At 50.5% G+C, this 27,790-nt stretch overlaps 1 protein-coding gene across 1 annotated transcript; it reads left to right on the forward strand.

Moving 5' to 3' along the window:
• CDHR2 (cadherin related family member 2) lies at positions 1-27,592 on the forward strand (the record flags this gene model as incomplete). The annotated part of the gene is made up of 31 exons (XM_084242370.1): positions 1-55; positions 311-382; positions 3,450-3,589; positions 3,718-3,771; positions 7,363-7,452; positions 10,009-10,098; positions 10,646-10,771; positions 10,849-10,995; positions 11,077-11,152; positions 11,249-11,364; positions 11,485-11,718; positions 13,081-13,236; positions 13,318-13,479; positions 13,782-13,843; positions 14,132-14,375; positions 16,574-16,810; positions 18,247-18,316; positions 18,471-19,070; positions 19,764-19,835; positions 20,233-20,282; positions 21,998-22,146; positions 22,296-22,404; positions 22,494-22,582; positions 23,042-23,110; positions 23,224-23,301; positions 23,397-23,457; positions 23,543-23,667; positions 24,136-24,249; positions 24,335-24,415; positions 24,988-25,045; positions 27,452-27,592. 31 exons carry the CDS (start codon positions 1-3, stop codon positions 27,590-27,592), a joined length of 3,927 nt encoding a protein of 1,308 aa, XP_084098496.1.
• Between the last annotated feature and the right edge of the window lie 198 nt (positions 27,593-27,790).

Raw genomic sequence — 27,790 nt, forward strand, 5'->3', positions numbered from 1 at the left:
ATGATGGCGTGGCCGTGGGTGTCCTGCCTCCTGCTTCCTGCCCTTGTAGGGTCTGGTGGGTACCTCCCCTCCCCCACCAGAGTAGCGCTAACCTGGGGATTGATGCTGGATCCTTGGAAAAGAGGGGTACTTCCTCATTCACCCTGCCCTGTGCTTGGCTGCCTTGGGGAGATATGAGGGAGGGCATCCCAGGCCCAGGAGGGGAAAAAGACTGAAGGTTGACCTACGGGGCTGGTGTGGACTCCCACAGGGGTAGCTGGGGATCAGGCTTTGTTGGGTGTCCAGATGTTCCAGCGGTCTGTCCTTACAGTGGCAGCCAACAAGGCCCCGAATTTCCTGCCCAACATGACATCAGTGACTCTGCCTGAGGACCTCCCACTGGGTGAGTAGCAGTCCCTGTGCCCAGACTGTGTGTGCCCTTCCCATGAGGGTCCCAGGGTTCCCCTATGAGTTTTCTCCCCTGCCTTCAGCTCATGACTCATCATGGGGCAAAGGTGACCTGGGGGGAGTTTGTTCCAGAAGTTGCTTTTCTTTTCTTCAGCTTTGGGTCAAGGGCCTTCACTCCACGTCAGATAATCGTGGCTCATGCCTCGAGGACATCCCTTCCATTTCCCGTCTCTTTCAGCCTTTCTGATTTCCCCAAGGAGAAAGTATCCAGTTCCTACCCCTTTCTCTTAGACCTCCCCCACTTGCTCCTCTCCCTCCACCCATGACATTTTATTTTATTTTTCAAACAAAGAGGGCAGACTCGGGCTCAGATCCTTTCACACACCTCTACCCAGAAGCTGATAAGGTGGATGCTCTTCTTGGCTTGTTGGTAGTCACTTTCTAGGTGGGCCGCTGTGTACAGCAGTGATCTAATGCTGGCTTTTAAAATCAAATATGAAATAGCAAGTTGATTAAATGAACAGTCATAAATAATGAGATGGGGATATGGTGAAGCTGATGGCAGCGGGCGTGAGTGATGTTTGGGAAGCATCATTTTGAATGAAACCGTAGAGACTGGACACCAAATTCCCAGCAGGGGCAGGATATGTGTTGGGGAAGCACAAACCAGAGAAGACAGGGGTCAGCTGTGCCTCAAGGGGTCTTCAGACTTCAGGGGTGTGAGCATGTAGAGGTGTGTTATTCTCTCCCATAGCCAGAAAGCCTAGGGCTTTCAGAAGCTTGGTCCCAGCAGGCTGTTCCTTGCTTTATGTGCCAGCTTCCCTCTCCAGGTTCTGCCTCCCCTAAGATGTCATCTTATCCATGAGTCCCAGCTGGCTGGTGCCACACTCTCTTCCAGCCAGTGGGAGGAGGAAGGAGCAGGGAGGACTTGTCCCTTTCCCATTAAGAGAGACTGGGGATTTTACACATGTTCCTTTTGCTCACATCTCCCTGGCCAGAACTTAGTCACATGCCCACACCCCACGCCAGGGAACCTGAGACATAAGACTTTACTCTGGTTAGTCATGTGCCTAGATCAAAATCTGGGGTTCTGTTAGTCTTAGAGAAAGGGGTGTGGGTAGCAGGGGGTAATGAACAGTCTATTGCAGTGTCAGAACTGCAAAGGTACCAGGTAATGTAGACATGGGCATCTTTTTAGCAGAACATCTGGTGGTCTTCCTGGAGGCAAGGGCTGAGGTGGGAAGACACTGAACCAGCTTTCCAAGGACTGTTTCCAAGCGACTGTCCGATGGAAGAACAGGCTCTGGAGTGGGCTGCTCAGCCCATCCCTGAGGGTTGTAGTGGGCAGAGGGGTGGGCTGGTTGTGTGCCCTGCTCAGTCTGGGAGTCAGGCCCCATGGCCACATGTGGCTGCTTTTCATCTTCATGGGACTCTAGCTGCAGAAAAATATATGCATTGACAAGACAGCTACCAGGCAGGCTGGAGTTAATATATATTATATATGTGCTGTATATGATATATATATATATATATATATATATATATATGATGTGTGTGTGTGTGTGTGTGTGTGTATACACAGGGTTTTAAAAGAAGTTAAACATTCTTGTGGCCCCAGGCACTGTATGTCTTGGGTTGAAGGGATAGGCCCTTGGGGACCTGTAGGTGGGAGCTCTAGGGAAATACATTTTTTTTTAAAGATTTATTTTATTTAGGGCCTCCCCGGTGGCGCAGCGGTTGAGCGCTGGGTTGCGAAGCTGCCCGCGGCCTCTGCGGCGCCGGTTCGATCCCCGGCTGCTCCCCGGCCACCGGAGGAGGGTCCCACATGGCGCGCAGACCTCTCCTGCCGCCCGCTGCTCCCCTCAGCAGTGTACTTCGGTCCTTCTGCCTGCTCTGCTCCCCGCTCTGGCTCTGGTGAATTCTCTCACCCTCCCGCGCTTCTGACTGTACCCAGTGCATGTATAAACAAAAAACAAACAAACAAACCAGCAAACAAATAAATAAAGCATGCCTCTATAAAAAAAAAAAAAAAAAAAAAAAAAAAAAAAAAAAAAAAAGATTTATTTTATTTATACAAGAGCCAGGGTACAGGCCAGATGCGTGGGAGGGTGAGAGAATTCACCAGAGACAGATTAGGGAACAGAACAGGCAGACTGACTGAAATACACTGCTGAGAGGAGCAGCAGGTGAGTCAGGAGAGGTCTGCTCGCCATGTGGATTGCTCCGAGGCTGGCGGGGACAGAACCTGCACTGCAGAGGCTGCAGGCAGCTTCACAGCACTACGCTCAACTGCCTACACCACCAGGGAGGCCTGGGAAACACATTTTGATTAATGGAGAAAGCCCTGCTAATGGACAGCCGTCCAACAATGAAGGGAAAGGGGGTGGCAGAGGGCAAGTAAGTTCTGGTGCAGGGTGCTGGGGGGTCGGGTAGCTGAGCAGAGTTTAGACGTGGTAAAACAGATGAGGCCAGGGAGCAGGCATGGGCGGGGCAAATCTGTGAGTTACTTTCAAGTGGTACATCGACGACCTTGGGTCTTTCCTAATATCTCCCCACCCTTGCTCTGCCCAGGGATGTGCCCTCTGCAGAGGCTAGCTGCTCTGAGCAGAAAGAGTGTGCAGGCAGGCTCTGGGCGAGGAATGAGAAGGCTTGGAGATGGCCCAGGCACCTTGAGAGGGTTGTTAGCAGCCCTCCACCTTAAGATGCACCGCGCTCCAGCAAAGCTCAGTCTTCCCCTTCCAGGAGGGCAGGTCCAGAGAGTAGGCTGGGGAGAGGAGATGCCTGGGACACAGTCCACTGTGTTAGTGCAATTGGGGTCCCCCAAAGGAAACTGGGTGCCAGAGCCTCTGAGTGAGCATTGAGATATGAAGTTGAGTTGTGAAGTTGAGTTATGAAGTTGAAGCTTGTGACCACAGGGGCTGGAGCCGGGGCTGGGAGGTCCTAGATGTCAGATGGAGCCTGTGCACAGAGCAGTCGGCCCCTGCCCAGGCATTGGGCAGCTAGGACAAGGCCAGCATTGAAGGAGGTGGCGGGGACCCTGCACAGAGTCTGCCCATCTCCAGGTGCCATGGCCTTCCAGCTGCTAGCTAACGACCCAGACGGGGACCCTTTGAGCTACGGGATTACTGGTCCGTATGCCTACTTGTTCAACGTCAATGCAACCACTGGGGAAGTGAGACTGAAAAGCCCTCTGGACTATGAGGTAAAGAGCAGCACTCTGGAAGGGCCCCATGGTGGGGTTGGGAGGAGGGAGGGTTTGGGGGTGGGCTTCCTGTGTGGCTTCCACCCAGGTGGGGGCTTATCTGAGGTCCTTCTCTCTCCCCGCTGCAGACAACTACCTGGTTCCGCATCACCATCTCCGTGAGCGACAATCATAACAGCCCAGTGAGTAGGAAGAGGCGAGGATGGGTGGTTCTGGGAACTGAGAGAAGTCCCTTCCCTCCACTCCTGTGCCCCACACCTCTGGAGAGCAGAAAGAGCTCCTGTTAACAAAAATCTGAATTTAATGTTTATTTATTTATTTTAAAAGATTTACCTTTACGTTTTTAAAAAGATTTATTTATTTATGCATTCAAGAAGTAGGGCATAGGCCAGAGATTTGGGGTGGGGTTGGTGAGAGGATTCACCAGAGACAGAGTGGGGAGCAGAACAGTAGATTGACCGAAGTATACTGCTGAGGGGAGCAGCAGGTGAGGCAGGAGACGTCTGCTGCGCCATGTAGGTCACGTCCTTGGCCAGGGATCGAACTCAGACCACCATGGCTGGTGATAGCTTGATAGTGCCAAGACTTTAACCTCTCACCACCAGGATTGTCCCTGAATTTAATGTTGAATTTAATGTTTAAAATTATTTTTTAATGATTCTATGGCTTTTAGTTTATTCATGGAGTTTTACAATTATTTCCTCTTGCTGCCCTTTATATCCTTGTGCCCTCCCTCGTAACCTCAGAGTTCTCAGGATGCTTATTGATGTCCAACAGTTTTTGAAAGTGTTTTATGTTACCAAATTTTCACCTTGTAAATGTCTCGTGTTTGTTCTATCCCTCCAGTTTGTTGAAAAGGGCTTCATTTCATCCTTTCTTGTGGCTGTATAATACTCCATGGTGTGGATAGGCCACTTCTTCCTGATGCAGCTGTCCTTTGATGGATATTCAGGCTGCTTCCATATCCTAGTTATTATAAATAATGCTGCTGTGAACATCGTGGAACATGTGGGGTTTTGTGTTGATGGTTTCATAGTCTTTGGATAGATGCCCAAAGTGGGATTGCCAGGTCTTCCATTGTTAGTTTTTTTTTAAAGATTTTTATTTATTTATTTATTTATTTATTTTGCATAGAAGAACTGGGGTGCAGGCCAGAGGTGTGGGGGATGAGAGGATTCACCAGAGACAGAGTGGGGAACAGAATAGGTGGATCTACTGAAATACACTGCTGAGGGAGAGACAGGAGAGGTCTGCTGTGCTGTAGGTGTTAGCTCCCTGGCCGGGATTACTCATGCCACAGTGACTGGAGATGGCTTAATAGCGCTGAGACTTTAACCCCTGGGCCATCAGGGAGGTTTCCTCCATTGTTAGTTTTTTAAGTTAAGCCAGATTGCTTTCCAAAATGGTTGTACCAGTTTACATTTCCATCAACAGTGTAATAAGGGTCCTCTTTCTCCGCATCCTCTCCAGCACTTGTTATTGGAGGTCCTTTTAATATTTGCCATTCTCATGGGTGTGAAATGGTATCTTATTGTTATTTTAGCATGCATCTCTCTTATTGGAAGTGATGGTGAACATTTTTTTTAAAGATTTATTTATTTATGCATGCAAGAGCTGGAGTACAGGCCAGAGGTGTTGGGGGTGAGAGGATTCACCAGAGATAGAATGAGGAACAGAACAGACAGACTGACTGAAGTATACTGCTGAGGGGAGCAGTGTGGGTTGCTTCCTGGCTGGCTGGGAATCGAACTCATGCTGCAGTGGCTGCGGATTGCTTCAAAGGTTGTGTCTTAACCCTTGTACCACCAGGGAGGCCCAATGATGAACATTTTTTTCATATATTTTTTGGCCTTCTGGATATCCTTATTTATTAGGATTTTTTTGTTGTTGTTGTTGAATTAAATGAGTTTTTAAAAATAAGTCTTATATATTAATCCCTTAACAGTTATATTTTGTGTAACTACCATTCAATAGGATGTTATTTTAATTGTCTTGTATTTTCTTTCACTTTGTAGAAGTGAAGCAATCCCAACTGTTTATTTTTGTTTTTAATTCCCTGAAAGTCACCAAAAATATCTTCATCATTGATATCATGAAATATTTAAAAATATTTTTCTCTATGGGTCACCCCTGGTGGCGCAGCGGTTGAGCGCTGGGCTGCGAAGCTGCCCACAGCCTCTGCAGCTCCGGTTCTATCCCTGCTGCTGGGCGAGGGTCCCACATGGCGTGCAGACCTCTCCTGCTGCGCCCGCTGCTCCCCTCAGCGGTGTATTTCGTCAGTCTGCCTGCTCTGCTCCCTGCTCTGGCTCTGGTGAATTCTCTCACCCTCCCGCGCTTCTGACTGTACCCACTGCTTGTATAAATAAATAAATAAGTCTTTAAAAAAATATTTTTCTCTAACTTGTTCTATTCTTATGTTCTCCAACACTGTGTTTTTTAGTTTATTAATTCTCTCCATTGCTTCTGTTTGCCTGTTGTGTCCCTCAATTGTATTTTTAAAATCCGCTATAGTGCTTCTTAACTCTGTTACTTCTAAGTGTCATTGCTTGATATTTTCTTATCTTTATTCTGTTGTTGTTTTCTATCCTTTATTGTTTTTTTGAGTTCCGCAAACATTGTTAGAGCTGTTACCTTAAACTCCTCTTCTGTCATTTTCTGCAGTTCTACTGGGCTGGGACCCTTGCAGGGATTTTTTGCTGTGGTATTATAGGGTGTTTGTCTGTCTTCTCATTTTTTATTTTCTATGGTTTATAACAGGGATAGATTTTCAGACTGTTGTCTTCGTGCCTGTTGAAGCAATCTGAGGACTGGTACCAGTGATATAAAAGAGGACTAGGGCAGTAAGGCATCAAAGGATCACCTCCAGTGAACTTTATATATGTCCACTTTTGTCACACATTATTACAAAATTTCAAAATTTTAGTTCTGTTGGCTGATTGTGGTGGTATCAAAGATCACATTTCTAAATGGCACACTTATACCACTGTGTCTTATGTCCATGAAAGATGAGGAGTTTGTAGTTACAGCATATTCCTCAACTCAATCTATTTAAATAATGGTTTTAATGACTCACATATTCATGCAACTGTTCTTTTGTAAGCATCTTAAAAATTGCTGCTAAAGCTCAAGTCCTCTTGGGCAACCTTCCCCAGCCCACTCCCACCTGAAGTCTCTATTGTCACTGTGTTACCCCTCACTGTTTATGTGCATATGTTCATATGTGGATCCAAGAGCATTGTTTCTGTGCATTTTCTGAAAATAGGGAAATTCCCTGCAGGCACCATCGTGAACTGCCTTATCCACTCAGCAGACGGCCTTGGAGTCTTCCCATAACTGTGCCTGAGCCCCTGTTTGCTGCACTGTCTTGATTCCAGCATGGGGAGAGACCATGGTGCTTAGTTGGTCTCTTAACCAACAGCTAAGGCAAAAAAGTGAAAATAGGCATTCTTGTAATAATAAGGCAGTTACATTTTAGATCTTTTAAAAAATGAACTAATGATTTCTGCAACTTGCTCTCAAATGATTCGGTAAACATGTGAAGAGCGAGACAGAAACCAAGCAATGGGTGGATCTGGATGAAGGGTCTTGAGAGTTCGTTGAACTATACTGGCAGTTTTTCTGGTGTTTGAAAGTGTGTCAAATAAAGTTACCCTAACTTTGCCTAATTGTCCACTGAGGAGTTAGGCCAATTTGCACTCCCGTCCAGATGCTCCTCATTTTGTTTTCTCAAATGCTCACATTTTCCAGGCTCACCTAGATTATCTTACCTGCAGGTACTGAGGGAAATACCGGTGTTCGTGGAGGACAGAAATGACAACAAACCTGTTTTCCAGAATACCGACTTCTCTGTCAAAATCAATGAGGTAATATCTGCCTTAACTGGGTGTGGGTGTGTAGGGGCAGGCATCCCAGGAGCTCTTATCAGAGTGGGGAGGGCCAGAGACAGCCAGCAGAGGGTCCATGATTGGGACAAGCACCTCTCAGATGGGGCAGCTTTAGGAACCAAATTCAGGGTGATGGCATTCCATGAACTGTAGTGACAGTAACATTTTGCCATCAATGAGACTGGATTGGAATTCTTTTCCTTATGAAAGCAAAAAAAAAAAATTTGATTTTCTATCCTGTGGTGATAAAAGTGATAAAAGTCTCCTTCAAGCTCAGCAAGCTCAGCAATCTCACCTCCTACCAGCTTTGAAACATCAGTACAGACTTTCTCAACAATCCCAGCCAAAACCTGAGGGTTGACTCTCATTGGCCCATTTTGAGTCAGGTGCCCATCAGCCTAGGTGTGTGTGATACTTTGATTGGCTTGTCTGCATCTAGACCCTCCCTTCTAGCAAGGGAGGAGCATCCTCACTTGAACTACATGGGTGGGAATGAGGTTTCCCAATGGTCCCGAGCAGTAGAAATGTTAGGGGGAAAAGGATGTCCTAAAGCTAATTCCATGCAGGCTTTGTGGACTCCACCCCCGCCCCAGGCCAAAGCCAAAGACACTGGGAACTCCAAATCCCATCACCACCAAAGGGAAGGTGGCTGGGACCTGAGGGTGGGGCTAAGCAGCCAAGTTGGTATAAAGGCAGACACGTGGGCTTTGGGGGGGTCCCCCATTTTGGCTCTCCACCAGCTCGCAGCGCCCGGCCAGCTCTGAGAGTGACTTTGGGTTTCCAGGTTGGCGGATCGGGTAGGACGCATTAAAGACTTTATTTCCCTATTTTCTCCCTGAGTTGTACATTTTCCTTATTTCCTTTGTAAATAAACCTTTTATTAACCTTTTGTGTGTGCCTGTAGTGGAGTATTAATAAGTCCCTTTTAAGCGCGCGGGTGAGGACCCACAGCCAGGAACCCGTTCAATATCGGGGCTGTCCTATAACAGAAAAATTACTTTGGGCTGGTCAACCACGGGTGAAGCTTGGAAATCACATTGGGCGCCAAGCTGTTATAGGACAGCCCCGATACTGAACAGGTTCCTGGCTGTGGGTCCTCACCCGCGCGCTTAAAAGGGACTTATGAATACTCCACTACAGGCACACACAAAAGGTTAATAAAAGGTTTATTTACAAGGGAAAAGGAAAAAGGAAATGTACAACTCAGGGAGAAAATAGGGAAATAAAGTCTTTAATGCGTCCTACCTGATTTGCTGACCTGGAAACCCAAAGGCACTCTCAGAGCTGGCCGGAAGCTTCAAGCTGGCGGAGAGCCAAAAATGGGGGATCCCCTCCAAAGCCCACTTGTCTGGCTTTATACCACACCTGGCTGCTTAACCCCACCCTCAGGTCCCAGCCACCTTCCCTTTGGTGGTGATGAGATTTGGAGTTCCCAGTGGCTTTGGCTTTGGCCTGGGGTGGGGGTGGAGTCCACAAAGCCTGTATGGAATTAGCTTTAGGACATCCTTTCCCCCCTAACAGAAACACCACCACTTCTCAATCTTTGTTATCATGTGGCTTCAAAGACCCGCGAGGCTGGAGTCCCAGGCCAGGCCAGACACAGGGCCAGTGAGGCTCAGGTAGCTATTTGGCCAGCTCTGAGCAATCACCCACTATATGCCAGGTGTTGTCACCAGTACTGAGAGTGTCTGGCAAACAAGATGGACCTGCTTACAGCACATTCGAGCAAAGAGCACAGGCAATAATCAATGTAACATCCAGATGGTTGAGCTCTATGAAGAGCATAAAAGCAGGGCTAAATGAGAGAAAGTGACCAAGGAGGTAGCTGCTTTGTGGCTGACGTCAGTAAAGCCTTCTATGAGTCGTTGACCTTTGAGCAGAGACCTAGATAGCAAGAAGGAACTGGCTATGTATGGTATGCTCCAGGAAAGGAATATTCCAGGCAAGGGAACAGCAGATGTAAAGTCTCAGAGACAAGATGAGCTTGGAGTGTGGTAGCAAAGCTAAGGAAGCATGTGTAACTGGAGGATGGAGGGTAAGAAGGAGAGCTGAACAGTGGCCTGAACTTGGAGGATTTTTAGTACAGAGTACTGTGGTCTGACTCATGATTTTCAAGGATTTCTTATGGAATCCTTGTGGAAATAGTGAGGGTATAGACAGGTTGAAGGGGGCACCTATGGGGACACTGTCTGGAGGATGCCTGTAAGCTATAGACAAACACAAGGTATCTGAGGAGGGGAGTGGCGTTGGTGTCTGGAATGATTGCTCATCCTGGTCCAAAGGGTTCTGCAGATCAGAAACTGGATCAAGTAGTGGAGAGGCTGCAGGGGAGAAGAGGATGCATGTGAGCTGGGAGTATTTGTCCCTTAGCTGTCCCGAGGCCCAGTCCAAGTGGGAAGGAAAGGGGAATATCTGGGGAACAATGTGCTAGTGTCTGGAAGAATCTATCATTCAGTGTCCTGGGGACACTGAAGCTCAAGAGAGGCCATGTAAGAGATGGATTGGAGCTTAAAGGTGACCAGTCCCTCATTACAGACCTTGCCAGTTGGCTCCCTGGTGTTCTCAGCGGTGGCCAAAGACGTAGACAACGGTCCTGCGGGCTCTGTGAATTACTCCATAATGGAGGTGAGTGTGTGCAAGTCCTCTTGGGAGAGTGGGCCCCACTGCTCCTCACCACCACTAGGGGGCAGCATTTCCCACACAACCTCGGGTGGCCCAGCTGTCTAAGGAAGGCACCTGCTTTAATCCTGACCCACCTTCCATCCTCTTGCTTGGTGCACCGTCAGGACCCTAGTAGCACTCCTGTCACACCAGCTGGTGGCTGATGTTCTCCTGGCTGCACAAAAGGGAAATCAAGGCTCAGAGAGGTCCAGGGTCTTCTGTAAGGTCACACAGACTATAGGGGGGTGACCCCAGTTCTCATGAAGATGAATTTGCTAGCTATAGCTCCCATCTGCTGAGCACCACCCTATGACTGGTACAGACCTTAGCCTGTTCCACCTGCCTTTTAACCTACTCGAGCACTGTCTGAGCCCACTTCCCAGAAGGGAAACTGAGGCTCAGAGAGATTATATGACCTGGCAAGAGTTACAGAGTGGCCAAGGGCAGGACTGGGATTCATGCTTAGGCCTTGGGCACCTAGAGGAGCCTGGCTTGAATGCACTCTGCTCAGGTCATCCCTAACACCACGGAGAGCAAGAACCTCTTCGAGATCCTGTCCAATGGCAGCATCATTCTTAATGACAAGCTCGACTACAACAACAAGAGCTCCTTCTATCAGCTGAAACTGGAGGCCTGTGTGAGTGGAGGCACAGGCAGGGGTGGAGAGGCCACTGGAACCCCTGGGCGGCTCACTGAGGGCCTGTCTCTCCACAGGACTTGGGCGGCCTGTACAACAACAGCTTTCAGATCCAGTGCTCCCAGCCTGTCTTCCTGTCCATCTCTGTAATCGACCAGCCAAACCTGGACCCTCAGTTTCTCAGGGAGTTTTACTCGGCTTCTGTGTCTGAGGATGCATCCGTGGTGTGGCAGGGGACCTGGGGTGATCTGGGTGGGGATGAGAGGCCGGGAAAGGGTCCAGGTCGCTGATGTGCCTCCTTCCAGGGAACCTCAGTGCTGAAGGTGCAGGCCATGGATAATGACAGAGGCATCAACGACAATATGAACTACAGCATCTCCAGTGAGAAGGGGCTTCCCCAGGCTGGGGCTGGGACATAAGAAGTGTGGGAAATCTGTCAGAGCCTCTGGAAGAGCTGCCCTTCCTGTCCCTTTCCAGACTCCACAAGACCCGGCTGGTTTGACATCGGGCCAGATGGGGTTATCACAGTCAACAGTTCCCTGGACCGTGAGCAGTTGCTGGATGAGGATGAGGAGGTAGAGGTGCAGGTCACGGTGAGTGAGGGGTCTACCACCCCCTTTGCACCCCCAGTCTCTAAACTCTGACCTTTGATTGCGGCTTTCTCTGGGTGTTGGTTCTCTGACCTCTGCCCTGTGGGCTCTGCTCTTTCCTAGGCCACCGAGGAACAGCTCAACATCTATGGGCAGGAAGCCAAAGTGAGCATCTGGGTCACACTGAGGGTGACAGATGTCAATGACAATGAGCCTGAGTTTTACAACTGCAGCCTCCCGGCCTGCACCTTCACCTCCCAAGAAGCCCTAACGAACTTCACTGGCTACGTGGACGAGCATGCCTCCACCCGCATCCCCATAGACTACCTCACCATGGTGGCCTATGACCCAGACAAGGCAGGTGCACCGGGACTGGGGGTGGCGGCGATGGCGGGGGTTGGCTGGGACAGGGAGGTAGAAAGTGACGGAGAGCGCTGTACCTGGGTGCATGGTGGGGAGGCGAGCAGTGGGTGATGGTGGTGGCCTTCATGTATGGTAATGAAACTTCAGAGATACTGGGTTATACTTGTCAATGTTGGGTGATGTTGAGGTGGTGGGTGATCTTGGATGGCGCTTAGGTGGTGGTGAATGGGAAAGGCAGCGTGGAGTGGAGGTTGGGACTAGATGCTAGGTAACAGCGAGTGGGATATAATTTTCAGTGGTTTTGAGTAAAATATAGTGGTGGGTGGTTAGTGAAGTTGAATGATGTTGGATGGCTAGTGCTTTGGGGTGGTACTGGTCAAGTACCAGTCCTTGGGGAAGGGGGTGGTGTTGGGTATGGAGTGAGTGTTTATTTGGAGGGTATCTTAAGTGGAGATTGATATAGAGCAATGTTGGGAGCCTACTGCCCTAAAGGGAGCTGGAGTTTTTGGAGAAGACCTGTTTACTCTGCATATGGAGTTCCAGGATGTTAGAAGTTCTGCAAACAGAACTTCTTCCCAGAATTGACTCCTGTTCTCTGAGGATGTACTGGCTTCTGCGCATGTTCCCTACTAACCAGGAAAACTTGTTTTCAGCAGTAACTTATTAATCTGTATAAGCAAAAACACAATTGTGTGCTATTTTCTTGTTCCTTTGTTCATATCTTCAATAAAAGCTTGGGCTGGGAGAGTGAAAGGCAGAGCTGCTCTCCATGGCACTCTCCCCAGCCTCCCCCGACTGCATATTCATTTAGACTCCAGGTCTTTGTTAATGGCAGAGAACTTCATCGGCTGTCCTGTCTGAGCAGAGCGATCTGTGACGGGTAGTACTGAATGATGAATCACTATGTAGGGTGTTTGGTAGTATTCTCAGTGACAATGAGTTGGCACAAAATGTGGAGTGGAGGATGATATTATTAGGTGGAGGTAGTTGGGTGGGTGTGTTGAGCTGGTTGGCATTGAGTGCAGTGAGTGTGGTGTGGGTAATGTGATGCTTGGTGCTGGTGGTGCGGGTGGAGGGGTAGTGAGAGGTGAGATGATGGAGGCTTAGAGTAATGCTTCATGGGATTGAGAGGTATGTGTCCGGCCCGGACCTGGGGTCCACAGTGCCATAATTGCAGGACTAGTGACCAACCCAGACTCCCCAGGGCCCTCTTGCTTCAGTCCCTTAAGAGGCCCCCTTTTATGGGATTTCAGTGGGCTGTACTTCTGGAGGCAGGAAGCTGTGGCCAGGAATTGGGGAAAACGTACTGGTGGGTGCAGGGGCTGGGGGCCCTACTATACCATACAACATCTACAGGGCAGCAATGGCACCTTCCTAATGTCCCTGAGTGGCCCCGATGCAGAAGCCTTCAGTGTCTCCCCTGGGAAGGTAGTGGGCGCAGCTGACGTGCAGGTGCTGGTGAAAACACCGTTGCTGGTGGACTACGAGACTAAGGAAGTGATGCTGGTACAGGTGAGAGGTGTTTTGAGGCATCAGTGACAAGGGCTGCCGGGTGCTCAGGCCCTAGTGCTGCTACCCTTTCCCTGCCCTCAGGTCGTGGCCAATGACTCAGCCAACCAGAACCTCTCCACTGCCTGGGTGACCATCTACCTAAGAGACGTTAACGATCACAGACCCACATTTTCCCAGGCCCAGTACAAACTCAGTGTCTGCGAGCACAGTCCAAATGGCACTGTCATCTCTGACTCGATCAACGTGAGTGTTGGGGACGTGGCTGTGTCTGGCTGGGAGAGACATGGAGAAGGGCAGGACCAGGGACCCTGGCCCATCAGTCTCCCTGTCATTTGATGTCATCAGGCCCCTGTAAATGTGTACACATGCACGAGTGTTCACGAGAGCATGTGTGTATGTGAGCGTGTCTGTGTGTGAATCTGAGTGTGTGTGGGACAGTTCTCCCTTTTGTGTCAGGAAGCAGGACAGCCCCATCAGTGGCCTGCTTGGCAGTGAGTGCCACCACATCTGAACAGTGTCCTGTTATCTATCTCTCTGCCTCACAGGCCACTGACCCAGACACGGGTGAGTGGGGCATCATCACCTACAGCCTGCTTCCTAGCAGCGGGTAAGGAAGGTGCCGGGTGGGCAGGGGACTGGTGGGGAGTGGGGCCCGGCCCCCTATCTATCTCTCCATGGGAGTAAGAGTAGCTAGATAAAATAGAGGGCACCCAGTCACATTTCAATTTCAAATAAACAATGAGTAATAAACAAATAAGCAATAACATAGTACAAGTATGTTACAACTATTTTATGGGATGTGCTAAAATATTTTCCATTGTTTATCTGAAATTCAAATTAAGCCAACATCTTATTTTGTTTTGTTTTGCTTTCTAAATGTAACCTCCCTGTGCAGGACAGACATCTTTGCAGTGGATCCACGCTCAGGGAACTTGAGCGTGAGCAACTCCGAGCTGCTGGACAGGGAGAAGCTGCCAGTGTTCTACCTCACTCTGCAGGCCACGGACGGCGGCAACCTGTCGACATCCACCGTGCTAGAGATCTTCCTGCTGGACGTTAACGATAACGAGCCTGTAGTCAGCGGCTCCTACAACATCTTTGTCCGGGAGGAACTGGACAATATCTCCATGACCATCAAGGTTACAGATGTCCTGGGCCTGGGAGTGGCCCCAGGGCAGGGGACCCTATCTGGTTCTGTAGTCATGCTAACCCAGGGTGGGAATCTGGGTTTTGCTGTGTGGTCCTGAGAAAGTCTTTGAGTCTCTCCGGGCCTCTATTTCCTCTTGGAAAATGACGAAAATCCTAGCACTTATTCAGTGGGACCATTGAGGAATAGTCAGATAATTGGTATAAAGTGCTTAGCACAGAGCAAGGCCTCAAAATCATGCTGTTCTTTTTAATTCAGGCCTCTGACTCATTCCAAAAAGGATTTGAGATGGCTTAGTTTTAAAAGTAAGATAAAAATATGGGTGGAATCAGGACAAAGAGAACGTAAGAATGGCATTGTTAAAGGACACAAAAATAGTTAAAACCCAGAGTCATACAATTGCTAGGAATGGGCTGAAAATTCAGTTCTGAGCTTCCTAATGGCCAAAGCAAAAAAAGGAGATGAGATCAGTGGCTGGTTTCAGAGTATGAGATAAAGACCCACCATTGGCTCCAGAGGAACAGCAAAGAGTAGCTTTTCTCTTGAGTCATGTGGAAGGGGATCTTGTGAAAAGAAGAAAAGGAGGTCCTTGGAAGGACAGTCACGTGGCCATGGAGCCCTCCCATATTTTATGGGGCTGTGTGGTTTCCAGGGCACATTCCCATCCCTGACCTGTGATCCTCATTTCTTTTTTTTCCCCAAAGATTTATTTATTATGCATACAAGAGCTGGGGTGTAGGCCAGAGGTATGGGAGAAGGGGAATGAGAGGATTCACCAGAGACAGAGTGCGGAGCAGAACAGTCGGAATGACTGAAATACACTGCTGAGGGGAGCAGTAGGTGAGACAGGAGAGGTCTGCTGCACCAAGTGGGTAGCTCCCAGGCTGGGGATCGAACTCCTGCCATGTCTGTGGATAGCTTCATAGTGCTGAGACTTAACCCCTTGTGCCACCAGAGAGGCCCTTGTGATCCTCATTTCACAGAAGGAGAAAACTGAGGCTTAGAGAAGTTACGTGATTTTGCTATGGCTGCACAGCCAGTAAATGGCGGTACTGGGAATGAACTCAGGCCTCCCTGCCCTGACACCTTGGTCTTTGCTCCTTGCTTCTTGGTACTTCTCACCTGATCTTCCAGCTCCTCCAGGCAGGAGCATTTCAGATCTGTTGCTGTGACCATGGTGCCCGGCATAAGCCCCAAGAAACCCTTGGGGAATTAACTGGCCTGAGTTCAAAGTGCCAAGAGGTAAACAGGTCACTTTTGGAGAAAACCATCTCCAGCTAAAGGAAGCATTTAATAAACAAGATCTCAAAGAACTGAATTGAAAGAGCTGATGTTGGGGGTTGGTCAGGGAGAAAGGGAAGAATTGGTTCGAAGTCTGGATTCAAAACTATATCTGCTGAACTCCAATTAGGCACCAAACTCTTTTCTGGGTTCCAAGTTCCCCAAGATAACTCTACCATAATTCCTGCCTCCATGTGACTCTTACATAGGGGAAGGGCTCCAGAGAGTCACCCAAGGGTGTCACCTGTCCTGTAATGAGTGTAGCACGGGGATTGTAGAGGCTAAGGTGAGGCACCAACCTGGCCTGGAGTGAGAGAGAAAAGGTGTAAAGGGCTTTCAGAGTGAGTCAATAGCATGTGCAAAGGCCCTGTGCTAGTTCTTCCATTTAAATCACCCCAAAGGCAAACTAAGCATGTGTTCAGGACCCTGGCAGCAGGGCAGGAACACACACACACACACACACACACACACACACACACACACACACACACATTGGGTGAAGAATCGTTATTTTAGAACTACAGTACTGAAGTAGTCATCATAGGAAGGAAATCAGAATCTTGATGGGCATCACACTAATTTTATATTTATTTAAACTGTGAATATCTATAGTATACTGTCCCTATTCCCCTCCCCACTGGAATATCAACTCTGTAAGTTTGCCTAGAACAGGCCCAGACACAGGGTTGGCATACCGAATGACCACGGTGCTCAGAAATTCTTGCAAACTGTTGATATGACCCTCTTAGATGGGAGACAGGCTGGGAGATTGGACAGTGTCCCACTGGCTTCAGGTCCCAATTGCTGCCCTCGTGGGCCAGCACTGGAGGGGGAGGCCAGCCTGCAGGGGAGGGATTTGGGGGCTGGGGAGCCCTGATGGCTGATGCCCAACCCTGTTGATCTTTACAGGCTTATGATGCAGACCAGCCAGGAACCAACAATAGCCGCCTGCAATTCACATTGTCCGGCCCCTATAGCCACAACTTCTCTATGGACATCAATGAAGGGATCCTCAGAAATGTGGGACCCCTGGACCGGGAGGCCATCAACCCTGACCTAGGGGGCTACATCGTGCTGACCGTGAATGTGAGTGACTGTGGTGTGCCTCAACTCAGCACCCTGGTCAATGTCACCGTCAATGTGGAGGTAAGGCCTGGCTCAGCCGGGGGCAGGTGCCAAGATGGGCCCTGTGTTGGGGGCACCTGAGCACATGGTCAGCTTCCCCCTACCCCAACTCAAGTCACCTTCTCCCTTTTGCAATTTGGCGGGTATATAGAATCCTTGCTCACCGATTGTGTGGCCTTAGGCAGTGACTCCATCATCTGTGCCCTCAAATTTCCTGTCTGTAAATGGGGATAAAATAATACAAAGTGAGTTAACACGTGGCAAGTGCACTGGAGAGTATTCAATGAATAGAAGGCATCCTAATTATCATTCATGAAGACCTGCCCTCCTATACTCCCCCACTCCTATTCACGGGGGAAAGCCAGCATCTACAGTGTCTCCTGCACACCTGGCCCAGTAGGTAAAGATGGTCATATTTTATTGATTGAGAAACAGGCACAGAGAGGTCAGGTAGCTTGCCGGGGATTGCAGAGTGGGTTTCAAACCCCATCTGTGTTTCTAAGGCTACCATTAGCCCACAAGTCACCTTCCTCTAGAAAAGTGTGGTAACACCCTTGTCCTCTAAAGTATGATGCGGATGGTGACCCCTAGGAATATGAGTAGCCTGTGCCAGCCTACCCAGCAGCCCTGTGTCCCAGATATGGCATTGTGTTAAGCAAGCAATGCCATATCTGGGAAATCACCACCAGGAGAAGGCTTTGTTTTCAAAGATGTCCTTTCTATTATTGGAAAAAACTGAAATCAAAAGCAGATGCTGGGACTGCCCCAGGGGGAGGGTTGGAAAAGCCCAGGGATCCCCCAGCACCAAGCTGTGTCAGTGGAGCAAGCGCAGGCCCAGAGGGTGGCGGCAGCAGCTGGGCCGAGTGGGCAGGGCTGGGCAGCACAGGTGGGAACTGAAGGCAGCCAGCATCTGAGAACAGGACCAGGTCTCAGCCTACCAGGTGGCTCGAGCCCAGGTCTACCTGAGCATGGGGCACACGTCATGAGACTGGCGGAGCGTAGGATGAGCAGGAGAGAAGAGGGATGAGAAAAGCTTGGGCTGCAGGGTCTTTGTGGTGATATTGGTGCCAAGCCCCAAAATCTGAGAGGTGGGGAGGTAAGCTAGGCCAGACAGGGACGCAGATGGGGACTCACAACCTTCTGAAAAGCAGGGTCTAAGATGACTCTGAGACGTGGTCAGACAAAAAGCAAGGGAATGGGGACCCTTTAAGTGTGGAACTAAGCACAGAGGTTCTGCCCTGGGCCTCTGAGCCCCCATGCATGAGCTCGGTTAGTCTGTTCTCTCCAGGGTCCATCTCAAACATGCCCACATCTATGAAGTGGGCAGGGCTGTCTGAGGGGACACGCACAGTCTGTGCCTTGAGCCAGAGGAAGTATTGACTTCTCGTATTGGCTCTGGGAGGTTGAACCCTGGGGGCTCCTGAGGCCCCTGGGCTCAGTGTTGCCTCTGCTTGTAGGACATCAACGATAATCTCCCCATCTTCAACCAGTCCAGCTACTCCTTCTCGGTAAAGGAGAGGACCTCAGGTCAGTCCTTTCTGGGCCGAGCCTTGGGGCTGGGGTCCCATGTGGCTTCTGACCCATCCCTGAGACCCCTGGGGGAGGTGAGGGCAGAGGACTCTCTGAATGGCCTCCAGTGGCTGGGCCCGGGGACTCCCTAAACTCAGCCCCTTGTCCACAGGTGGGCCGGTCGGCATGGTGCAGGCCTCAGATGCAGACCAGACAGAAGCCAACAACCGCATCAGCTTCAGCCTGTCAGGGATGGGCTCCAACAACTTCATCATTCAAGGCCAGGTGCTGGGGTCTGGGAAGGCTGAGGGTAACCTCTTGCTGCCCGTGGACGTGAGTCTGGACTATGAGACACAAAATTCCTACAATCTGAATGTGACTGCTGAGAACCCCCAAGGGGAGAAAACCATAGCAAAGGTCCTGGTGACTGTGGAGGACGTGAATGATGAGCCGCCCACTCTGGATTCAGCCTCGCTCCGGGGCATCTCTGTGGCTGAGAACGGCTCGCAGCATGGCCTGGTGACAAAGGTGGTTGCCCGGGATGTGGATACCATGTCTCAGCTGGAGATACAGCTTGTGAATGTCATCTGTACCAAGGCCCAGAGTGATGTGGGCAGCCTTTGCCATGACTGGTTCTCTGTGCTGGGCAACGGCTCCGTGTACATCAATCAGAGCGAGGCCATCGACTATGAGAGCTGTGACCTGGTCACACTAATCGTGCGCGCCTATGACCAGGAAACAGACCCTCGCTTCCAGGCTTACAGTGACAACGGTGAGGTGGGCTGGCGTGTGAGGTTCAGCAGGGCCTAAAGACCATGGGAAAGAGCCCTGGGCTGGGATCCCCAAGGTCTGGGTTCAAACTCTAGCTCCAGATTTTAACTGCTGTGTCACCAGTGAGTTGTAAAACCTCCTCAAACTCCAGTTTCTCCATCTGTTAGGTGGAGCTGAGTAGTAAGTTAGTTGTGAAGATTAAATGAGAACGCGCATGTGAAGTGTTTGGCACAGTGCTTGACATGCAGTAAGCACTTAATGCTGTTGTTTTGTGAGGTGGTGTAATGTACATGTTTTTTCACTTTACTCCTACACAACCCACTAGGTAGGTGACCCCTATCCAAATTTTACACGTGAGGAAACTGAAGTACAGAGTAGGCAACTAAATAACCTAGCTCACATAGCTAGCAAGTATCTATAGAATGTGGCCTGGTGACACATACCTGGCTTGGGCTTGATCCACTGCTCTTGCTGTGTGACCTTGGACAGGTTGTTTGCTCTTTCTGAGGCCCCCAGAAGATGCTCCCTCCTACAAAGACCCAAGTAGACTGAGTAGGCTTCCGAGGTCAGAAGCAAGGAAGGGGAATGAGCATGGAAGGGGTGATGCATGGAAGGGAGGTGGCTGGCTTTGTCTCAGGGTTTCTGGGGCAGGCCTTTGCCTAGAGACCACAGCTGAACCACCTTGTTCCCCTAGGAAGCCTCCCCATCACCATCGAAGACGTGAATGACAACGCACCCTACTTTCTGCCTGAGGATAAGACTTTTGGTATGCAGCAACACTCCCCACCCACTCTGCCAGGACCATGTGTGGGTGATTCCCATAGACCCTTCTCAGGTTCTAGATGTGCCCTCAGAAAGGGAGGAAGGCATCTAATCCTGCCTCTCCCCTAGGGTTTCAACAAGAAACCTGAGTTTTCACTCCAGCTCTGTCCAAACTCTTATGGGCCAGACCCTTCTTCTCCGGAACTCCATTTCCCCATCTTGTCAATGAGAGGTGCATGACCTGAAAACAAATGACTAGGGGGAGGGTATAATGAGAGTCTCTGGTAATGGGGAGACTGGGAGGGCAGGTTTGGAGGGATGAACCTTGAGTTGGGCTGTGGTCAGCACGAGGCAGGTGGGCAAGAGTCCCCACCCCCTGATCTTCCTTTCTACACTTGCAGTGATCCTCCCCGAACATGTTCTTTCCAGCCAGGAGGTGGCTAGTGTGAAGGTAAGTCCTTGGCTCCTCCCTTTGTCAGTTACTCAGCACCAGGGGACACAGGGCTAAGGTCTTCTCGGGTCTTCCAGCTGCTCCCAACATGTTTTAATGCTGGGAAGGAAATTTATTGGCTCTGATATCTGAAAAGAAAACCCTAGTATGGAATGAACTCCTGTTTTATTGACATAATTAAATGTCATTAATTGTTCCCTTCAGTATTCATAAAAATTTCATGACCATAAAAACCGCTTGCAGGCTAGATTTTCCTCACTACACCAGAATTTTTGAGTATTACAGAGAAATCATAGCAAATGTAAATATAACAAGTTCCTTGCAGTTAATCATTTCCAGAGCAAAATTTAAAAAACGCTTTCAGGGCCTCCCCGGTGGCACAGCGGTTGAGCACTGGGTTGCGAAGCTGCCTGTGGCCTCTGCGACGCCGGTTCGAAACCCGGCTGCTCCCCGGCCACCAGAGGAGGGTCCCACATGGCGCGCAGACCTCTCCTGCCGCCCACTGCTCCCCTCAGCAGTGTACTTCGGTCCTTCTGCCTGCTCTGCTCCCCACTCTGGCTCTGGTGAATTCTCTCACCCTCCCGCGCTTCTGACTGTACCCAGTGCTTGTATAAACAAACAAACAAATAAATAAATAAAACATGCCTCTATAAAAAAAAACAAAAAGCCAAAAAAACGCTTTCAGTGTTTTATGGTGTTGGATACAGGCTTGTTTATTGGAGGGTGGCAGCTATACATGCAAGGGTAGGGGGAAGCCTCCCTGGGCTCTGGGCCCTGGGGCAGCAGACCTCTCTTACCTGGGGAACCACCATGTCTGTTACTTTCCCTTTTGGGGTTGATGGTGGTAGCCTCTTAGGGTTTAGAGGCGGGGGCATCTGGCCACCACACTGTGCTCACCAGAAAGGACACAGGTATAGGAGACGGACAGGTCAGCCTTCCCCCACTCAGGGCAGAGCCTCTGGTGGGACAGGGTGTCTCTCAGAGCCCCAGTTTCTTCTCCTAAAATGGGCATAGTGGGCCTCCCTTGTGGCGCAAGTAGTTAAGCACCTATGAAGCAATCCACAGCCTTTGTAGCATGAGTTCCATCCCTGGCTGGCCAGGGAGCTACCCACATGGCGCAGCAGACCTCTCCTGTCTCGCCCGCTGCTCCCCTCAGCAGTGTGTTTCAGTCAGTCTGCCTGTTCTGCTCCCCACTCTGTCTGGTGCATCCTCTCACCCACCACTACTCTGGCCTGTGCCCCAGCTCTGGTATACAAAAATAAATAAATCTTTAAAAAATAAATAAATAAAATGGCCATAGAGAGTTTCCCTTTTGAGTTTCTTTTAAGCTTTAAAAAGTCAGTTTTCCAGTGTGAGGCAATTGCCACCTAGTGCCATGGCTTTGAACAATTTTGTTTACATCGACTCCTTGAAACTGAAATACCAGCTTTGTCTCATCCTGAGCAGTGATGTCTGTTGACTCGTGGCTCTATTTTTCTCTAAAATGCACTAGAATGAATAAAAATAACTGTGCCCTCTTTGGGCGGTGATGGTGACCTGTTAAGCTAGGACTTGTCCATACTGTATAATCCAATCACTTAGTTGGGGTGACCTGGGTAAGGCTGGTAGAGATGATAGAGGCCAACCTCCTAGGCCACCCTACTCTCTGATTCTTGCTGGGGTGGGCATGGAGCTGCCTGGCCTGGCTACTCGATGTGGTCCACTTTTGTTCCCAGGCCAAAGACGATGACTCAGGGGACAACGGAAATATCGTTTTCTCCATCTACCAAACGGTTTTCATCTCTAAGGAAGGCACCACAACTCCTATCCAGGGCTTCCGGATCTCCACCTCTTTAGACTCAAATGTGTTTTTTGGCAGCATCAGGTGACTATGGGCTAACCCATGGGTGGGGTTCTCCCTGAGGGGAGAACCAACAGGGCCTCCAGGCAGTGTATACTGTGAGAGGTAGACAGTGGGTTCCAGAGGATTTCAGTTTGGGTTCCAAAATAGCTGTGCCCTTCTATCTTCCATAGGCTGATGACCAACCTTAATGCCACTCAGCGAGGCACTTATCAAGTAACAGTCCAGGCCCAGGACAAACCTCCTGTGAATCCACCCAAGGAAGCCAAAACCACCCTGAATGTGAGTGTCAGGTCCTGCCTCCTCTCCCCATTGCCCTCTGCCAGTCCCCGGGCCCTGGGCCTCATCTCCCTCTCTGCCTCCTCCCATAGGTCTTTACTGTGGAGGAGAGTGACCGTGTGAGGCTGCAGTTCTCCCTGAACAAGGAGGAGTTGGACCTCAAGTCGGATGAGATTAAGAAGTAGGTCTGGGGAAACTGGGGAGGGGTTTGTGGGGAAAAACAGAGTCTGGGAGCATGGTCCCTGGCAAGACGTGGATAGACTGTCTGTCACCCTGTCCCTGAGCCACCTTTGACCTTGTCCCTCTCTTTGACTCTGTATCTGTACCTGCACTTCCTTTTTGCATGCCCCAGAAGCCTATGATTGGCTAAGCATTGAGAGGCCTAAATGGGCTGCATGTACAGTTGCAAAGGCTGCACACAGCACAAGAGTATGCTGCTTGCTAAGCTGCAAACCCAGTCCCAGGAAAAGAGGCTTCCTTGCCTAATTTGCAGAGGTGTTCTCTGCTTAGTCAATGGAGCTGTCAGGGGAGGTTCCCCCTTTCTAATTCACTGGATTCCTAATTTCAGTGGCAGAACATTGGCCCTGGGGCCTGAGCTAAAACCCCTACCCAAGGTCTCTGATATCTGCCCCCTTTGCAGGACTCTTACCCAAGTGACCAACACTACAGTCTACATCGTGAAAATTCAAGACATAGAAACCACAGTTCGGTGAGTACCCACAGGCCCAGAGGCTGAGTAAGGAAGGGCAACAGTAGCAGGAGGGACCTGCTGGGTTGCTCAGAGCTGCTGACCCTTTACACACACCCCGCCCCCCATTCCAGGGCCCGAGGCCGTTCCTACCTGGATGCCTACTTTGTTTTCTCCAATGGGACAGCCTTGACACTTGATGAGCTGGTTGTGTGAGTGGGGCTACCTTGGGGGTGGCCAGGAGGGTAAGCTGGAAGCCTGGGGGATGTCAGTGTCCCTTGGGGCTGAATGGGGGTCCTGTGACCAGGGTGATCCGGAGTGACCAGGATGTACTGACACGGCTGCTGGATCTGGGGCTGGTGGTGGTGGTGAGTGAGGGCAGGGTAGACGACTTTGGGGGGTAGGGGAGGGAATGTTGCTCCCATGGCCTCTCTCACATTCCATCCTCTCCAGGGCTCCGAGGAGCGGCAGGAGTCGAATTTGCCGCAGGTGCTCAGTAGTGTCATCATTGGACTGGGAATAGCTTTGCTGCTGGTCATCGTGATCATGACTGTGTCCCTCATGTGTGTCCGGAAGAGGTACTGCTCCTATAACCCCTGTGTCCCCCCAACTAAGACATTAACACCCCGAAAACCTCAGGTTTAGGTGTCAGCTATGCTTGTATTTAATCTCCACTGACACGTGACATTGTGGGCAGGGCGTCTCCCCGTCCGAGCTTCAGTTTCCTCAGGTGCAATATGCATCTCGCACCTAGCAAGATGTCAGGCCCAATTTATGCCTTTAAGAAACATTGCTTCTTTCTCCCTTTCCAAAATTCTTGGGGTCAGCAGCCTCATCTGGGTTTGATTCTAGGTCTTGCCATTGGCCAGCCTCATGGCCTCTGGCAAATCATTTCATTTCCCTGGCTCTTACCTGTGTCCTCTGTGAAATGGCACTGACATTCTCACCTGCCAGTATGTGGTAAAGCCACACTTTTGGGGTTTGCACTGGGGACATAGTGGGTGTGCAGGCAAAGTATCCATCCTGCACCATCCCTGTTCTCATAGCTATGAGAGGAAGCTTCGGGCTACAAAGGCTGCCAAGGAAGCCCGGAAGACACTGACGGGGGTAATACCCTCGGTTTCTGCCATCCCCGGAACTAACATGTACACCAATGAGAAGTAAGCCAGGGTCAAAGGGTGGGGGACTAAGAGGCCCTCTGGGGTAGCTAAGGCCCGCAGCTGCTTGACTGGACCTTCTCTCCAGGGCCAATCCCATGCTGAACCTCGCCACCAAAGACCTGGGCTTTGAGTCCCAATCTTCCTCCAGTGACGCAGATCATGTCAGGTAAGCAGTGTCCAGGCTGGCTTGTGGCGGTAGATGGTGGTAGAAGTGGTGATGGTGGATGGTGGTGATGGTGATAATGGTGGATGGTGGTGATGATGGTGATGGTGATAATGATGAGGAGGAGGTTGTGTTGGTGGGGATGATGGTACTGGTGGGAGTGGTGGTTGAAGTAATGGTGGAGGAGGTAGTAATGGTGATGGTGATGGTAGTGGAGGTGTTGGTGGTGGAGATAGTGATGGTGGTGGAAGTGGTGACATGGTGAGTGGTGCTAGTATTATTGGTGGTGGTGTGTGGAGGTGGTAGTGCTGGTCATGAGAGGTGATGGTCATGTGTGGTGATAGTGATGGTGATGATGATGGTGGTGGTGGTGATGGTGTGGTAGTAAAGATGGTGATGGTAGTGGAGGCGAGGATGATGATGGTAGTGAGTAGAGGTGATGGTGGTTGAGGTGGTAATGGTGGTATACTCGTGATGTTGGTTGAAGCAGTAGTAGTTCATGGCCACAAACAGGGAGCACTGGGCCTGCCATCTATCTGAGTTCTGTCACCCTTCCCTCTCCTCCTTCCCCACAGCCTCAACTCCCTGGATGAGAACTCTGTGGACCTGGATAAGGACAAACAGGAAGTCAAGGCAAGATGGGGGGTTGGTGTCTGGGGTTTCTGAAGGGATGGGGTTGAGAAAACTCAAAGGACCTATGCTGACATGGGCATATCTCTGCACCAGCTCTGGGAAGCCCCTTGACTTTGGAATGGGGGTCTGATCTTTGACCCTCTGCTTGTTCACTGTGACCCTGGGAGGATGACCTCTGGCTCTCAGCTTTATCATCTGTAAATGGGAATCAGAACACCCACCATGTAGGACTTTTGTGAAGATTAAATAAGAGCAAATGTAAGAACCACCCGGCATAAAACAATTGCTCAACAATCAGGCCCTTCCTTTTCTAGCTTTTATTTGAAAGCTGGTGAGGCGGGAGTCGGGATAAGATGCAGAGATGAACATACTCTGGCAGAGGAGAGAAGGGAGGCTCAAAGAAACAGCAGTACCGTCACTGGGCCAGCCAGTTACTTGGTTAGGTTAGATCAAGAACTCACGGCCTGGGCTGCTGATTGGAATCACTCGGGAAGCTCTTTTGACATAGCGGTGCCAGTTCACATGGGAGATTCTGATCCCGAGGTGGGCCTGCGCATCAATGTGTTGTTAAAGCTCCTGGGGTCGGAATGTGCAGACAGGATCTCAACCCCCAGGGTCTCAAACCTCAGTGGGCTGGTCCCCGACCTAGAGGGGCAGGCAAGTATCCTCCCAGCCTCTACTATATCCACCCACTTGGGTCTTGCCTGCAGCCAGGCCCTGCCTGCCTGGGGTTCCCAGCCTTCCCTCGTGTTTCAGTTCAGTGCTGTGTGCACATACCAAATCTGTTGCCCAAGGGCCTGGCTGTAACATGGGTGCTTGCAAACAGGTCCCAAGCATGGGCATCATGGGGGCAATCCAGGCCTCTAGGTAGGATGGGAGGCCTCTGGTAGACAGAACAATCTTTGGTCAAAGATAGTTTCGGGCAAAAACTTCCATGAGATTGTCTTGGGGGTTGGGTGGGGGGACACAGAGATGGAAGAGGCCAGCCTTACAGGTTGGAGCTGTGGCTAGGCAGGTAGTCCCTGGTGGATGACAAACTTTACTCCAGAGGGGAGTGAGGAGTGGTGGAGGTGAGGCTTGACCTGCGGGCTGGAGGGGGCAGGGGACTCGAGGAGAGTATGGAGAGGCTGCAGCCAGGTCCCTCAGAATCTTCAAAGCAGGAGAGAACCATAACTGCCCTGTGAAATCAGGGGGTAGGGGTGTTTCTGATGAGCTGTCTGCGCCCCCAGCCCCCCACGGCAGTCAGTGCACCTTGTGATCTCTGGGTAGGTGCAGCCAGCTATGGGACCTTCTTGAGTTATTTGGACGATCCTCTCTCTTGCCTAGGTGGGGAACGCAAATAGGGCCTTTTCCAAGAGATCTTTGGTGGCCCAAATCACTGAAGAACCTCCCTAAAATTTTCCGTGGAAGCTCTGAGAGACTTGAAGCATCGCCCAATCCCACTTTTCCCTGCCAAGGCCAGAGAGGGGTGTCGACTTGTCCACAGTCAGAGACCTGGCAAGGCAAGGGTGTCCTGGCACCCAGATCTTGTGTCTTCTAGACCAGGTTGCCCTGGGCAGTGCTGTGCTAACACCTCCCACTGGGGGTCTCTGGCAAGATTCTGGGGAGCAAGGAGTCCTCTGGAACCCTCGGTTGTTCCACTGTTTAGCAGGGACTGGAACAACCCCAGTCTGGAAAAGCCCTTGCAGTGCCCTAGAGTGGGTGGTGGTCCTGGGGCTCTCTGCCCGTGGGTGTCTGCAGTGGAGTAGCTGAGCCTGGGGGTCTGGCTGGTCCACATGGGGGTGTACGCGTAAGGAGTTTTGTGAGTGTGCAGGAGAGGGGAGTGGAAAGGCAGATGTGTGTGCCATGGTGAACTGTGGAGAGACTCTGGGTGTGATGTGTTCCTCTGAGGGTGGCAGGTGATGCCAAATTTAACCAGGGGCCACGTTGGATGATGGATAGGTTTTAGCGCCAACATGATCAGAGTCCACACCCAGCTCTGCAACTTCTTGGCCATGAGAGCCCTCTAGGCCTGTTTCCAAAGCTGCAAAATAGGGGATGTGATCCCTCTTTCAGAGTGTTCTGTGGGTAGTCCAGGTGATGGCTGTACTGTACCCAGTCAGGTGTCTGCCATCGGGCACAGGTGGCAGGAATTGTGCTGCACTGGCTCTCTGGCACCAGATGCAGGGCCTGGCACTCCTCAGGACTAGGCAGAACACCAAAGTGCCACTGTGTCCAAGGGTGGGGCGGAGGTTAGAATAAATTGCCTCACTCCCCCCTTTCACTTGAACCCATCTCCACCACCAGTGGCCAAGAGGAGTAGGTGGGACCCCAGCTAAAAGCCATCTGGTTGTGGGCTTGAAGGTCATCTACTCTTCAAGGCAGGTTACTCTACCTTTATCTTCACATTTCCCCTCCTCCCCACAGAAGGAGCCCCTGAACACTGGACTGCAAGAGCCAGATGCAGAGCCCCTGAGCATGGTGCTGTCTGGAAGGAATGCCGGTGTGGGTGGACAGAAGGAGAAGATGTCCTTCACCAATGCTGGCATGGACACCACAGATGTGTGATGTGGGACGTTCACAGAGCCCCCTGTGGGCCCCCACCCTTCTGGTCCACCTTTGAAGAAGTCTTGTCACCCCCAAACTACACCTACCCCTCCCTGAACATAATATATCATGTTGCTCAGTCCCCTTCTGTTTGTAGCCAATCACTGCTGACCAGAGTTGGGGGAACATTTTATTACCAATGTATACTGTGACAGTAGC

Source organism: Talpa europaea (genome assembly GCF_964194135.1).
Source record: "Talpa europaea genome assembly, chromosome: 9".
NCBI lineage: Eukaryota > Metazoa > Chordata > Mammalia > Eulipotyphla > Talpidae > Talpa > Talpa europaea.